Consider the following 14686-nt stretch of genomic DNA (forward strand, 5'->3'; position numbering starts at 1 on the left):
AAAAATTAAATCTCTGTTTTGGTCTTTTAAATATAGCTTATTTAAAAATAAATAAATAGAAATTACCAAAAGAAATGGTGGTGAGGAGAATAACTGTCCTTATGTCGCGATGAGATTTGGATAAAAATGCTTCATTATTCTTAAATGTATGCAGAGATAGTCAAATAAAATTGCTTGATCTCAAGTTGATCTTCTCATAGCATCAAGGTCCAACAACTACTGGGTGTTGCAACAGTCAAGCCCAGTTTTATTAAACCATAATCTTTAGTATAGACAACTTTTTCCTACCAAGCACGGCAATCCAGATTTGCAGTTCTGCGTTTAATCCCTGCACTGAAAACCAGGTCCCATAAAAATAAACTCAGGACTGCTCTTTACTGCAGCTGGAGGCAACGACTCTTAAAATCGTATTCTCAAGCCTCTGGAAAGAAGCTTATTCAGGTCTTATTGTTGGTCACTATATTTGTGCTTGTCAGTCTTTTCCATTCTGAATGTTTTCTCCAAAGCGATATCTTATATATTTGCTGCCTCGAGATCTGTCCTATTTTCGATGGGTTCTTCCCCTATTGGGGATTCTCGTTCACCCTTAATATTAATTAAAATAACTAAGTTTGGCCTCTTGCTGGTTTGATTGGTTGTGCACAGTCTAGTTGAAGTATCGTTCTCTGGTTTGCACATGGAAGCGTTTGTGTTGTCGTCTTAACAGTTTGCCTGCTAGCGTTAAGAAATGTGCATTTCCGTCACAAACGTCCAACAGGCTTTCTCTCAACAATAGCTCCACGTGCCAACCCCATTTTTTTTTAAACTTACCCTCCCACGAACCGCACACAAACCCTACTGTCCTGGACCCCCCTAGCCGGAGGGTCCCCCGTCCTATCAAACCAGCGAGGCCTCCGCTAGTCATAGCTCCGTGATCTCCAGGGGGCTCCCAGAGATCCCCTCCTTGGCTTTGTGCAGCGGGGTTGACTTGGCGGACTCTGTGCGCGCATTGCGCTCGCTGTAGGGCCCGCTCTCGCTGTGCAGGGCCTCCAGGGACCTCACCAGCACCTTCTGGTCATCCTCGGGCAGGCTGTTGAGGTCGGAGGTGAGCAGGGTGCCCGTGCTGCCGTGGACGGTGTGGATCCCGTCGGGACCCTTGAACTCCACGGGGAGCTTGTGTTTGAAGCGCAGTGTCCCTCCACGGCCAGGACTGCGTTCCTGCTGCTCGTCCTCATCCAGGTCGCTCTGGATCAGCTAGACAGACAGACAAAGGAGACAGCAGTTACAAACACTTCAGGGTTTGGACCTTCATATCTATCAGAACACACATACACGCATTGTTACCCAGTCCAGAGCATACAGCCTCGTAAGTGCTGTGCGCAGTACTGGATACTTGGAGTTGCATGACTCGAGTCCAGCCTTTTTTCTTTTTTGTAGGACTGTAAAGACTTTGTTTTGTTTTCCACTGAAACCAGATTCTCCCTTTTTAAAAGCAATATTTTTAAACAAGCAATCACATTAAACAATCAAATTGTGCTAAATTTAGAAATACTAAAAGCAGAAAGAGTTCTTGTTGAAACGTTTGTATTTCTAAAACTACCAGACTCCCATGCATCACTGGAGGATAATGGATAGTGTTGGAAGGAACACTCCTATACCATAAGAGACAGGAGGCATCAAGAAGATGGTTTTAGACCCAGAGAAAAGTGTATTGCAAAGTGTTTAAACAAGTGCTCAGTATGACGTTTCAGGGTTAATGACAGTGCTGGAGAGCTGAGAATATTGTTTAAACCAGTGGTCACTGCTGTTAAGGTGCAGGGTGACCGTGCAGGAGTTGAGAATGGAGTGCCTTAAAGTATTCAGGAGAGTAAAACCCTTTGAAAGTGAACACAGCACACACACGCACACTGGAAGGCGAGCATGGAAGGAGATTGGGGCGAGACAGGAGAGCACGCTGCACTCAGCTCCCACCTCAGTCACAGAGGACTGGTCTCCATTGCTGGTTGATTTGGTGACCAGTCTTGCTGCGAACAGCTTTTTCAGCCTCAGATAATCGTCCAGGATGACATTCAGCAGCGAACCCTGATAGCAACACGATCCGTATTAGGAGCAGCGAGAGACAACGTTCAGAGAGCCGGGGTACAGACCTGAGACAGAATTCCCTGCCAGGTGTTCTTTCCATGGGAGTGCAGGACTCAAATATATTAAACATCATTTGAATTTTTTTTTTCAAGACCACTGTAACTTTTAATACATTTGCAGCAGGTCATAGTGTTTCTGTAGCAATAGCTGGCATTACTGAAAGAATATTCCTGAATATTTTCAAAGCGTTTACTCTAGTGTTGATTTTTTTATTTTTTTATTTGGTCATTCATTTTGTAAATTAAAGGGTATATAAGGACCTTTTTATTTTATTGTGTTACATGTTCCAATGTGTTGCTACAACTGTTTACGTAAGGTGTGTGTATTGTTTTAAAATTTATGTTTTACTTTTTGACCACGTTTTTGAAACTTTTAAATAGCATCCCTGCCTCAAGATGGCTTCACATGTACCTGCATGGACCTCTCAGAACTACATTTCCCATCATCCTCCTGCTCACATATGTAACTGAGATGGATTTACCAGTGAGCAGGAGGATGACAGGAAATGTAGTTCTGAGAGGTCCATGCAGGTACATGTGAAGCCATCTTGAGGCAGGGAATACAATTTAAAAAAGTGGTCAAAATGTAAAAAAAAAAAAAATAAATGAAACAATACACACACCTTACTTAAACAGCTGTAGCAACACATGGGATAACACAATATAATAAAACAAAGTCCTTATATACCCTTTACGTGATAATGTTCCAGCAGCAGCAGCAGCAGCAGCAGCAGTTGCATTGGTAGTTAAGATAAGAAGCAAGAACATTTATTTAAAAACACTACTCCTTTAATTACACTGTATTTACCCAATAATTATAAAACTACCTCTGTGTAATAATGGCTGTTTATTGACAGTGTTACTCCAGCGTAAGCTCCATTGCAGAGATGGGAATAAGACTCCTATTGCATAGCAATTTCACTCTTTCCAGGTTTTGATATGTGCTTGATTAGCCCCAGTGTACAGGTAACAAGCTGAGGTGTGTCTTACTAAACTCATAAAAAAATGGGAAATGGTTCAAACTGCTATGCAATGGGAGTCTTATTTCCATCCCTGTAATTGGGAGTCAGAGGGATTTCTGCCTGTGGTTTGCTGCTCTAAGAGCCTGGTTCCAGTTCTGGTTCTGGATTACCTTGATGGGCCCCTCTCTCATGATCTGGCCCAATTTGGCGATGTTGTCATACTCCTGGATTGCTGCACGCAGGTAACGGTCATCCTCAGGCTTGGACACCTGTGGCTCTCGACCAAATGTGCCCTGCGGGGAGAGACGAGGGGCAGAGCGCAGTGAAGGAGCAGCACTGAGGGGAGAGACGAGGGGCAGAGCGCAGTGAAGGAGCAGCACTGCGGGGAGAGACGAGGGGCAGAGCGCAGTGAAGGAGCAGCACTGTGGGGAGAGACGAGGGGCAGAGCGCAGTGAAGGAGCAGCACTGCGGGGAGAGACGAGGGGCAGAGCGCAGTGAAGGAGCAGCACTGCGGGGAGAGACGAGGGGCAGAGCGCAGTGAAGGAGCAGCACTGCGGGGAGAGACGAGGGGCAGAGCGCAGTGAAGGAGCAGCACTGCGGGGAGAGACGAGGGGCAGAGCGCAGTGAAGGAGCAGCACTGAGGGGAGAGACGAGGGGCAGAGCGCAGTGAAGGAGCAGCACTGCGGGGAGAGACGAGGGGCAGAGCGCAGTGAAGGAGCAGCACTGCGGGGAGAGACGAGGGGCAGAGCGCAGTGCAGGAGCAGCACTGCGGGGAGAGACGAGGGGCAGAGTGCAGTGAAGGAGCAGCACTGCGGGGAGAGACAAGGGGCAGAGCGCAGTGCAGGAGCAGCACAGCGGGGAGAGACGAGGGGCAGAGCGCAGTGAAGGAGCAGCACGGAGAAACAGTGCAACAGCAGAGTCACTGGGGCTTAGCTGCATCACATCTCCCATATAGAAGTTTACCATAGTAAAAACATAGCAAAGTGTAATAAAGCACAGTGAAGTATTGTGAAGAACAGCGAGATATGGTAAAGCATATTAATAAACACAGTAAATACATAATCTAAACATGGTAAAATTGCAACAATACCATGGTAAACTTGTAGAAGGGCCACAGTGTAACCACACACCATTACATATAAAGCAGGGTGCTCTGTTGCAGTAGATCCTACCATACACTCATTTAAAACATGATATCCTCACCATTACAGAGCCACCCAAGAGACTTCAAGTAGCTTTGCATGTATGCATGTATGTAGGTATGTATGTAGATCGCTTGGCCTTGTTTCACTGGGACAAAAGTGTGTGTGTTTGAAACATTACCTCTTTAACTACACTGTATTTACCCAATAACAACTTCATCATTTCTGTACGGGCATTATTGATGTTACCCCGACGCAAACTCTTTTGTAATACTTCTGCATACAGTGTGTTGCTTCACTTGTGGTCGCCGGTGAGGGAGTCCCTGCGGGCGTGTGTACGTACGTGTGTGCGGGCGGGGCTGTTCCACAGGTCGGTGATGTCACTCAGGTTCTCGGGCAGGTCGTCCTCATGCTCTGCCTGCGCGGTCAGCTCCAGGTTGCGGCAGTACGGGTCCAGCCACACCGGGTTTGCCCTGGAATCAATAAACAGCGGAATAAGCAGGAGCGAGGGCCAGTGAGACACAGTTAAAACTCGTCTGGTTGTAAATGTCTGCATGTTGTCAAGGCTCAGCCGTTACCACAGACACGGTCTGAAGGGAAAAGGAAGCTCTGTCTAGCACTAGCAGATGTATAAATCGTTTGGGAATTCAGATTGTGATCGAAGAGAAGAGACGTCAGTTAATAAAATGCCTAAGCCGAGTTTAACAATCAAACAACACTGCAAAGAATTTGAGCATGAGGGGATGTATGCAGCTGACGGTGACAAAATAATGATGTGCAGATTTTGCAACTGTCAGCTGGAACAGGAGTCAAAAGATACCGCTATTAAGCATTAGCTGTTTATTTATTTTGGGAAAAATATGGCTGGTTTGCTTGTGTTTTGTATCAGTATGCTATTTATTTGTTTTATTTCAAGTGGTGGCAACTTTGCACTGGAGCAAATGCTGTTTTGGTTTTGAATTGATTTGAATGAATGAATCTGCTTTGCTTAGTGTTTAAATACTGAGAAACCCCAAGCTTGCTGTATACTGGAGCCCTGCTTCAGTACAACGGGATTGAAATACAATTCCTATCGGTTTTTTAATGGGTGGATTGCCGTGTGTGCTATTATTATGACAGCCCCACAGTAGCAGGGCAGTGTAAATATATATATTTTATTTGATCTTATTCTATTTTTATAGAGGGCATGGGCAGCATTTAATGTAAACAGGCAGTTAAAAAAAAGTGAGGAACTGTACGTTACTATTACTTAAACTAATGAGAAATAATGGTAACTAAATTAGTTGTCCGTCAAAATAAAAACAAACAAAAAAAAAAAAAAAAACGATAGTTTAATAAAAAAAAATGTATGTAGTTAAAACATAATGTACACTATACTATTACTGATTTACATCTATTTGAGTTGTTTTATTAATGTGTATGTGTAATAAAACGACATTAAAATAAAACAAAATTTGAGGAAAATATTACGAAAAATTATAAAAAATACAAAGAATTTCACAGGGGTCTACAAATGACCCAATCTGCAAATGTGTCCATGTATGACCATAAGAAATAAATAAAAAATGTAAGTACATGAAAATAACATTTTATTTATTAATTTATTTTATAATGTCTTTCATTGTCTCATTTTTTTAAAAGGATGTCAGGAAAGAAAAACGCCACAGTAAGTCTGTTTGTCAGTAAAAACTAAATTTGCAAGGTTGGCAAACTCCCCTGTGACGTTCCAGAAGGATGCTTTGATTCCATTTGATTGATTCTACAAAATCAACTGAAAAAGGAACAAATGACCGTCCAGCTGAAGCCTCGTGCAACACTGATATGCTTCCCCCCACCATGATCAGCCTTGAGGAGGCTTTTCAAAAGCGAGCTTTGAAATTAATTAAATTAATGAAATTTAATTAAATGACAAATGTAACAAAATAACATTGAAACCCTCAACAACATTATTGCAAAAACCATAAACAAATGTTAAAATAAACTTTAGAAAAATGCATTCACACACACATTCAACTGCACTCTCCAAGGCCTAATAACTGGTTTGGAAGCAGGATCACATGCAGAGCATGTGCATCTTGACCCTACCCTTCGAAGGAGTACTTGTTGGTGTTGGGCATGTCTAAGATGTCCATGAATCCTTGGTTGCCTGGAAGAGAGCGGAAAGACAAAGACAAAAAACTGACGAATTTTTAGTGGAATGTTCCATGCATGGGATAACTTCTGTATACGGGATTATAAATCACAGATCAAAAATCAACCAATCACAGTGAAGCATTTGCCCAAATTCCAGTACATCTTACTCTGTGTGCAGTTGTCATCCTGTGCAGAGAACACCTGTGCTCTTCGTGCGGCTGACACATCTGGTGATCACTAACTTACCGGTATACAAAGGTAAGAACGCTTCATTGCGTCTGTTTACTGTCATGCTGGTCGTGCAGTGTTGAGTTGAGGGGATACGTCTGTTATTATATGATAGTGTGTTTTTTGCGTATGACACCTCCCAGGGCACAAGCGTCCAGCTGAACAGTTTCCAAATGTTGGCAAATATGTTAATTCAATATTGGGGGAAAAAAAAACAAAAACACACACACATACCTAGTCCCTTGTGTAAAACGTATCACCCGATTAACTCTTAAAATTGTCACTAGTTTCTCCGGCTACACTTTTATTTAATAAATAGTGGTGTGTAGGATCTCTAATTACATGAACCAAACTGCACGAGATGACATCTCTTCTACAATGAGAGATGCCCTGCACACCTCATATTAACTGATAGAGTGAGCTCTCCTCTCACCCACACTGCACGAGATGACATCTCTTCTACAATGAGAGATGCCCTGCACACCTCACATTAACTGATAGAATGAGCTCTCCTCTCACCCACACTGTACGAGATGACATCTCTTCTACAATGAGAGACACCCTGCACACCTCACATTAACTGATAGAATGAGCTCTCCTCTCACCCACACTGCACGAGATGACATCTCTTCTACAATGAGAGATGCCCTGCACACCTCACATTAACTGATAGAATGAGCTCTCCTCTCACCCACACTGCACGAGATAACATCTCTTCTACAATGAGAGATGCCCTGCACACCTCACATTAACTGATAGAATACGTAATGCAATTTTGACAAATGCTTGACTGTGATTAGTTTATTCTTTAAAATAGTTTAACGTACCTGTAGAGCCAGATACGATTGCCTTTAGCTTCCTTTTGTGTCTGTGGAAAAATAATGAAACATATAGCAGATTGGTTATTAATGATCATTCAGTAGGACTTTGCACAGCATGTTTGGTTGTAATGTAGTTAAAAGATCCATGAATATAACATCTATAAATGTGCAATTAAAACGTGTTGATTTTTATTAAAAATGAAAAAGAGTTTACAACTACATAATGGCACAATAACATATCTCCCTCGTATTACTGGTGTAAAAATCTTGTTATTTCAAAGAGTACTTATAAGGGTTCTTCTACAACAATAAGCTTAGTAGCATGCTTTATAGAACTGCATTGCTATAACTTGCTATTTTTAATAATGGTCTAATATTGTTTATCCTTCATAAACATAGTACTTCATAAAGTACTAAAACATTATTCTGCATATGTATTAGAAAACTATTAGAAGCAAGCAGGCAAATGTTTTAGCTGATGCCTGTATCGAATCTGGTCACAAATTTGGAGGTCACAGCCTAGCTCTCAGTGGGAATCGGTCCACATCACTTCATAAATGAATGAAAACATATAAAATATGTCTCGTACATTGTGCGGTAATACCAGTTCATGAAGATGAAGAGCATGGCAGCCAGGAACAGCAGCACAGCCAGGATAATGATTGCCATCTGTGAGAGGGGGAAAGAAAGAGAAAGAGAGAGGGGGGGGGGGGATGGGAAGAAAGGAAGGGGAGAGAAAGAGAGACTTTAAAATTTAACTCCCTTATCAATTACTCCCTTTCAAATACAAGCATTGTTAGTACTTGTTAGTCCTACCTCTAATATGCATTATTTATTTACTTTCTGACCTGTAGCGCGGTGAGGTCATCTGGGGCTCTCCCGGACACGGCGGGCTGCACGTCCAGCACGTTGTAATTCCGGAAGAGATTCCGGAGCTGCTCCATGTTGTCGTCAATCATCTGGATTACCCTGCCAATCAAAATGACACAACTTAGCGCCGGACCCAGTCTTAGTGCTGCATGCGATAGAGAAACACTGTGAGATAGAAATTGAATATTGAATGAACAACCCTGGAAAGCTGTAGTGAATCCATGAAAGAGGAAGCCGACAAACCAGACAAGCTCACAGGTTTGCACATGAGGGAACTGAAGGCAGCACTCAGCATTAGCGTTCTCGGAGTATTCTGTTTATTTAACGAATACAATGCATGGAAAAGAAAGTTTAACCCTAAATGAAATCTAATTTACTTCGATCGAGCTCTGCATCTGCTTGGTAATCTGGCGGTGTAATCTGGAACTGTGCAATTTGCCCAGCCGTTCTGTCGTTGGATCTGAATGAATGTGACTTGTAAGACTGCAATGTAAAGTATTAGCAGCTCACCGTTCCACGTCCAGAATGCGATTGGTCTGCTTGTTGACCACGTGGACGAGCATATCAGTCTGAGCGAAGTTCACGCGCCCCTTTTTATCCACGTGGAACTGTGAGAACAGAGAGAGAGACAGAGGGGTATACCAGTGTGAAAGCATAAAGCACAGATTAGTTTTGTGAAGTAATCAGAACAATAGCTCCTGTGATTATGCACAGGACTGGGGATAATTTGCTGTGTGTAGGACAGATGTTGGACACTGTGTTGATAAGACTCATAAATAACAAGTCAAGAAGACAGTGGAAATGTTTATCGGATATGCTTTCACCAGTGTAATGCATACTGGACGTTGTGTGTCTCTTTAGTTAAAGAAGGTTGGACAGTTTCTAGTGGAGTGGACAGGCATTGGACAGTGTCCCATGCAGTGGATGGGCATTGGACAGTGTCTTCTGCAATGGACAGGGTCCTATGCAGAGGTCAGTGGTTGGACTGACCTGCACGTCGTCCGTGTTGACGATGGCCCCGGTGATGTTGGACAGCAGGTTGATAAACTCCTCCTGGAACTGGCGTACTTGCTCAGGGATCTCGTTGATGACGATCTTCACACGCTGGTCATCACGCAGGATGTAGATCCCGAGGGTGGTTGTGTCGCTGTGTCCCGCCAGATCGCTCGCTAGCACGTCCACCACGAAATACCCTGGCTTGTATGCTGTGAAGAGGTCAAAGGTGCGCACAATTCCATCCGTCTCACCTGGGGAGGGAGGGAAGACATACAGTGAGAGGGGAGATGGGGGAGAGCAAGAGGGGTGAAAGGGGAGAGAGAGGTGGGGATAAAGTGGAGGGAGAGAGGGGGTGACAGGGAGAGGATACGATGAAAAGGAGGGAAGGAAAGAGTAAGGACAAAGCAAGAACTGAGGAAGTGAGGGAAAAGAGAGGGTAGAGAGAGGAAAAAAGGAAGATCAGGAGGAAAGGGTAAAGGTAGGAATACAGGAAGGAGGAAGGCCGTGGGACGGTACCGATGATGAAGACATTGCCCACGTCCTCGGAGTCGTTGGACTGCAGTTTGAAGTAGCGGATGGCTAGGATGCGGTAGAGGACCAGGCTGTTGTTCCCCATGTCAGTATCCACAGCCTGCACCTGGATCAGATCAGAGCCCACCTTCGCATTGGCCGCCACACCTGCAGAGCGAAGAGATACACTTCATCCATAACTACAAAACACTCAATAGTGCTAAAGTTAGAAAAACTAAAATAAACTGAATAAATTAAATGACAAACTGGCCTAGGGGGGGGGGGTATTACCTTTTGGAAGATTAATTTTGCATTTGCTTTAGACTTGCTCCCTGCATGTTCACTTGAACCCGGGTCTCTGTACCTGCGGTGTACTCTGGCTTGAGGAACACGGGGCTCTGGTCGTTGATATCCTCCAGGAAGACTCGCACCTCCTGCAGCGTGGGGTCAGTGCTGGGGTTCAGGGCGCGCTGCCTTGATGACCTCTGACCTCGCGGCGGGCTCCAGCTGCGGTTGCTGGATGCCTTGACGATGAAGGAGTAGAAGGGCGTGACCTCGCGGTCCATGTCCTTCGTGACCCTCAGCACCCCGTCGCGGGTCAGCTGGAAGTTATTCCTGCCATCGCCTCCTAGAACCAGGGAAGAGAAGTGACTGAGAGGAAGCTGACACGTAGAGGCAGAGGTCTGCCCCCCCACTCCCCAACAGCACGACAAGTACAGAGCAGAAAAAGAGCAGTAGAAACAGTAAACAATGGCCGATCCGTCACCGCTGGAAAGTCTATCATGGAGTTTGGATTTAAAATCAGTCTAGTCCAACGCCTTTTCTTTTTAAATTGTTATCTCTTGTAAAGAACGGGTCAGGCAATTGTCATTTGGTCCAAACTGCATTCATCATCAAAAGTTGTGACTTTCCCCATAGAACAACTCTTTTTGTATTTTTGTTGTGTAACATAAACCCAAAAATATAACCTTAATATAATAGTATACGCCAAATCAACGTGACAGTAGGGTATGTAAACAGCAAAGATCTGGGGGTAAGAGTTGGAGACACAGGACGTGTTTTCAGGTTATGGACAGACATTGTTAGCAAATTAATAACCCATCCTGATTCTAAATATATGTGTCCATTGTAACGTCTGAAAGTTTCTTGGACATGTTTGCAATGGAAAGGTTGGAAAGAGCGATGTGTGACACGGCTAATTTTCACTGGAGTGACGGTACCTGCGATGAAATAGTAGACGACCGCGTTGGAGCCATCGTCTGCGTCCACAGCCCCCGTCACATTCCCCACCACCACCCCAGGACTGGAGTGCTCTGGGACAAACAGAGCCTGGTAGGGGAGACTGCCTCTCTGCACACAGACATACACACAGAGATAAGACACACACACACCACACAGACAAGACACATTCACACAAGATACATTCACACACACCACACAGACAAGACACATTCACACACACAGACGAAACACAGATGCAAAGACACAGACCAGACACAGACAGACAAACACACAATATCACAGTCAGCAATTCTGTCAGTCAGTCGTCTAAGACAGAGTATGGTAATGGGAGACTGACTCTCTATAAAGCAGAGATGCACCTGAGTGTGTTACTTTCATTGTTCAATACATACTGTACAGGGCCATACAATTACAATGCTACAACTAATAAGAAACAACTTGCCACATCTTACACAACAAGCCCCTAAATGAAACATCTGTGTTGTTTATTGGCAATGTGCTAATGCCAATTTGGAGTAAAGGGCTTTGAGAATATCTGGAGCAGGGCCAGCGGCTGCTATTCGTTTCTAATCTAGCAGACTGCACTTTACTCACCGGGGGCTTGAGGAACACTGGCTCATTGTCATCGATATCTGTGAGCGCCACCTGGAGGGGCTGTGTGGTCTCATAGGGCACCGGCTGACCCAGGTCATAGGCCACTATAATCAACTGGGAGCGAGAGGGGCAGAGAGAGAGAGAGAAGACAGAAGGGAGTGAGAGAAGTGGTAGTGGGGAGAAAGGGGGAGGGGGAAGACAGGCAAACAACCAGGCAGACACTAAGGCAGGCAGATGCACAAGCAGGCAGACAGACAGGCAAGGCAGGCAGGAAAGGCAGACAGACAGACAGGTAGATGCACAAGCAGCTAGGCACACACACAGGTAAAAACACAAGCAGGTAGACAGAAGGTAGGCAGACAGGAAGACACACAGGGCTGGCAGGCAGGCAAACAGGCACTTGGACACCTCATCCTCACGTTGTGCAGTGCCTGCTTTTCTCGGTCCAGCCGGACGGCAGTGGTGATGACCCCGCTGACAGGGTCGATGCTGAAGTTCTCCCAGTCCTTGCTGCCGGCCCCCGTCTGCAGGAAGGAGTATCGGACCTCCCCGTTCACACCCTCATCACGGTCCGTCGCAAAGACCTCGTACACAACCAGACCCGGGGGCTGTTCCTAAACGCGAGAGAGGGGGAGGGAGAGAGGGAGAGGGGGATGAAGCTCCCATTGCAGAGCAGTAATGAGCCAGTTCAGGATTTACATGATAAACCCAGCACTGTACTGTATCTCCTGCATGAAAGCAGCCTGGGCTGGAGCCCTCTCACCTCCAGGATGTGCAAGATGGTTCCGTTGGCAGGCCGCACGAAGACGGGTCGGTTGTCGTTCACATCAATGACATCGACCTGCAGAGACGTGGTGCCCCACAGGGGGGGAAGCCCCCGGTCCGTCCCCACAACTGTCAGGTTGAAATGCTCGAAGGACTGCAAGAGCCGCTGAGACCGGACCAGGCCAGAGTCCGGGTCCATCAAGAACGCCTCTGCAGGGAGGGAGAGGGGAGAGAGAGTATCTCAGTGTGTGTGTGTGTGCACACACGCACTGAGATACGCATACACTGAGATCAGAGTGTGCACATCTCTTAGTGTGTGCGTATCTCAGTGCGTGTGTGTGTATGTGTGCGTCTCAGTGTGTGTGTGTGTGCGTCTCAGTGTGTGTGTGGGCGTGGTTGCTGTACCAGCGCCAGGCCCCTGCAGTGAGTAGGTGACCACTCCATTGTCCCCCTCGTCCAGGTCAGTGGCTGACATGGTGATGATGGAGGTCCCCCCGGGCTCGTTCTCAAACACGCTGGTGCTGTAGAGACGCTTTGAGAACTGGGGTCGGAAATCATTCACATCCAGGACAGTCACCAACACCTGTAACACACAGGATACTCAGCAACTACAACACACATACACACAGGCTACTCAACAACTACAATGCAGATATACATGGGTTACTCAACTACAACACAGATACACACAGGTTACTCAACACCTACAACACAGTTACACACAGGTTACTCAACATGTACAACACAGATACACACAGGACACTCAGCATCTACAGATACACATTCATTACAAAGCAAACACAGTCCAGCACAGGCAGCATTTAATTTCCCTGCAAAATGTAAATGACTCTAGCTGATAAAATTACAAAATTAGAAATAAACACATCATCTATTTATTTGAATCTTCTAGAAGTACAGTTGGATTTTTTTTTTGTTAGAGAAATCTGCTCTTTGCCACACCTGCACTGAGTTCTCTCTCTGGTTGCTGGCACTGTCCCCAGGGTTATCCTTGGCCACAGCGGTCAGGGTGTAGTGATCTTTCTTCTCGCGGTCCAGTGGAGACAGAATGTAAATGTCCCCCTGTGGTGAAGAAACAGAGCGTTACACAGCCGCCTCGGCAGAGGAGAAAACCTGCCTGCCACATTCCCCCGGAGTCTCCATGGAAAACACCTTCGCAATCCACTAAAAACACTTGTTTTGATTCAGATCAATTGCAGATGATATATTATATATATATATATATATATATATATATATATATATATATATATATATAATATATATATATATCACTCCCTTTCAGTAGCTCTAATTTACTGCACTCTGTAAAGTTACTTTTCTTTGTTTCTATTTTTTTTTGGTTTGGTCAGTTTTACCGTCGAGGGATTCATTCCGAAACAGCCTTCTCCATCGACTAGCCCGTATTCGATCAGAGCGAAGCGACCCGAGTCTGCGTCCGTAGCACTGACCCGCAGGATGACCGTTCCCAAAGCTATGTCTTCAAACACAGATTTCTAAACAGATAGAGAGCAAAAGAGAGAGCGAGAGGAAACCAAGAGAGAGAGAGAGAGAGAGAGAGAGAGAGAGAGAGAGAGAGAGAGAGAGAGAGGAGTAAGAGAGCAGAGGACAAAACAGACCATAGCTACCCACATGGTCCATAGCATCCTACTACTTGTATACAGCAAACATCCCCTATACTACCAGATTCATTCAGAACACTCCCCTTGTCTGTTTCAATTTGCATGCAATCTGAAGATTTTGAATACTGTGCTTCTATGTAGTTGACCCGGCATGCCCCAGGCTCTTTCTTAGGAGCTCCCCCGTGTGGTAGGACGGTACCTGGTAGGACGGCTGGCTGAAGACGGGGTTGTTATCGTTGATGTCAATAATCTGCAGAAAGACGGGCAGGTCTGCAAAACGCGGGGGAGCGCCCTGGTCCTGAGCTCGCACCGTGAAGTTCAGCCACTGAACCTGCTCGAAGTCCACCGTCCGGTTCGCTATGATCTTCCCTGGAAAAGACAACACAACAACCTGGGAATTCAGTGCTCATTGCAGTGTTAACAGACAGGCAGGTAAGCAGGCAGAAAAGACAGACAGGCAGGCAGACAGACAGAAAAGACAGGCTGGCAGGCAGGCAGGCAGGCAGAAAAGACAAAGACAGAGACAGTCTCCATGACAGATTCCCCTCACAGCTTTACCTGTCTGCCTGTTGTTCAGTTTCGCCCACAACATATAGGTAACCAGCTAAGGTTTGTCTTATTAAACCAGGAATGGATTGGACTGCTATGCAAAGGGAGTCTTAT

At 45.4% G+C, this 14686-nt stretch overlaps 1 protein-coding gene across 4 annotated transcripts in view; it reads right to left on the reverse strand.

Moving 5' to 3' along the window:
• Positions 1 to 14686, reverse strand: part of LOC121321765 (cadherin-23-like) — a 162653-nt gene continuing 147967 nt past the window's right edge. For 3 of the 4 annotated variants that reach the window (XM_041260918.1, XM_041260919.1, XM_041260920.1), the window contains 19 exons: positions 14223 to 14392; positions 13760 to 13897; positions 13344 to 13463; positions 12789 to 12966; positions 12382 to 12593; positions 12038 to 12232; positions 11619 to 11732; positions 11003 to 11132; positions 10147 to 10410; positions 9789 to 9950; positions 9267 to 9523; positions 8787 to 8884; positions 8255 to 8375; positions 7996 to 8075; positions 7413 to 7453; positions 6310 to 6370; positions 4568 to 4697; positions 3253 to 3375; positions 1 to 1233 (listed from right to left, as the gene is read on the reverse strand). In XM_041260918.1, the coding sequence (XP_041116852.1) occupies positions 901 to 1233; positions 3253 to 3375; positions 4568 to 4697; positions 6310 to 6370; positions 7413 to 7453; positions 7996 to 8075; positions 8255 to 8375; positions 8787 to 8884; positions 9267 to 9523; positions 9789 to 9950; positions 10147 to 10410; positions 11003 to 11132; positions 11619 to 11732; positions 12038 to 12232; positions 12382 to 12593; positions 12789 to 12966; positions 13344 to 13463; positions 13760 to 13897; positions 14223 to 14392 (2927 nt within the window). In that variant the 3' untranslated portion in view covers positions 1 to 900. Of the gene's footprint in view, positions 1234 to 1950; positions 2062 to 3252; positions 3376 to 4567; positions 4698 to 6309; positions 6371 to 7412; positions 7454 to 7995; positions 8076 to 8254; positions 8376 to 8786; positions 8885 to 9266; positions 9524 to 9788; positions 9951 to 10146; positions 10411 to 11002; positions 11133 to 11618; positions 11733 to 12037; positions 12233 to 12381; positions 12594 to 12788; positions 12967 to 13343; positions 13464 to 13759; positions 13898 to 14222; positions 14393 to 14686 lie in introns of all 4 variants that reach the window. The other variant, XM_041260921.1, reaches the window with a different exon arrangement.

This window comes from Polyodon spathula, chromosome 10 (assembly GCF_017654505.1).
Source record: "Polyodon spathula isolate WHYD16114869_AA chromosome 10, ASM1765450v1, whole genome shotgun sequence".
NCBI lineage: Eukaryota > Metazoa > Chordata > Actinopteri > Acipenseriformes > Polyodontidae > Polyodon > Polyodon spathula.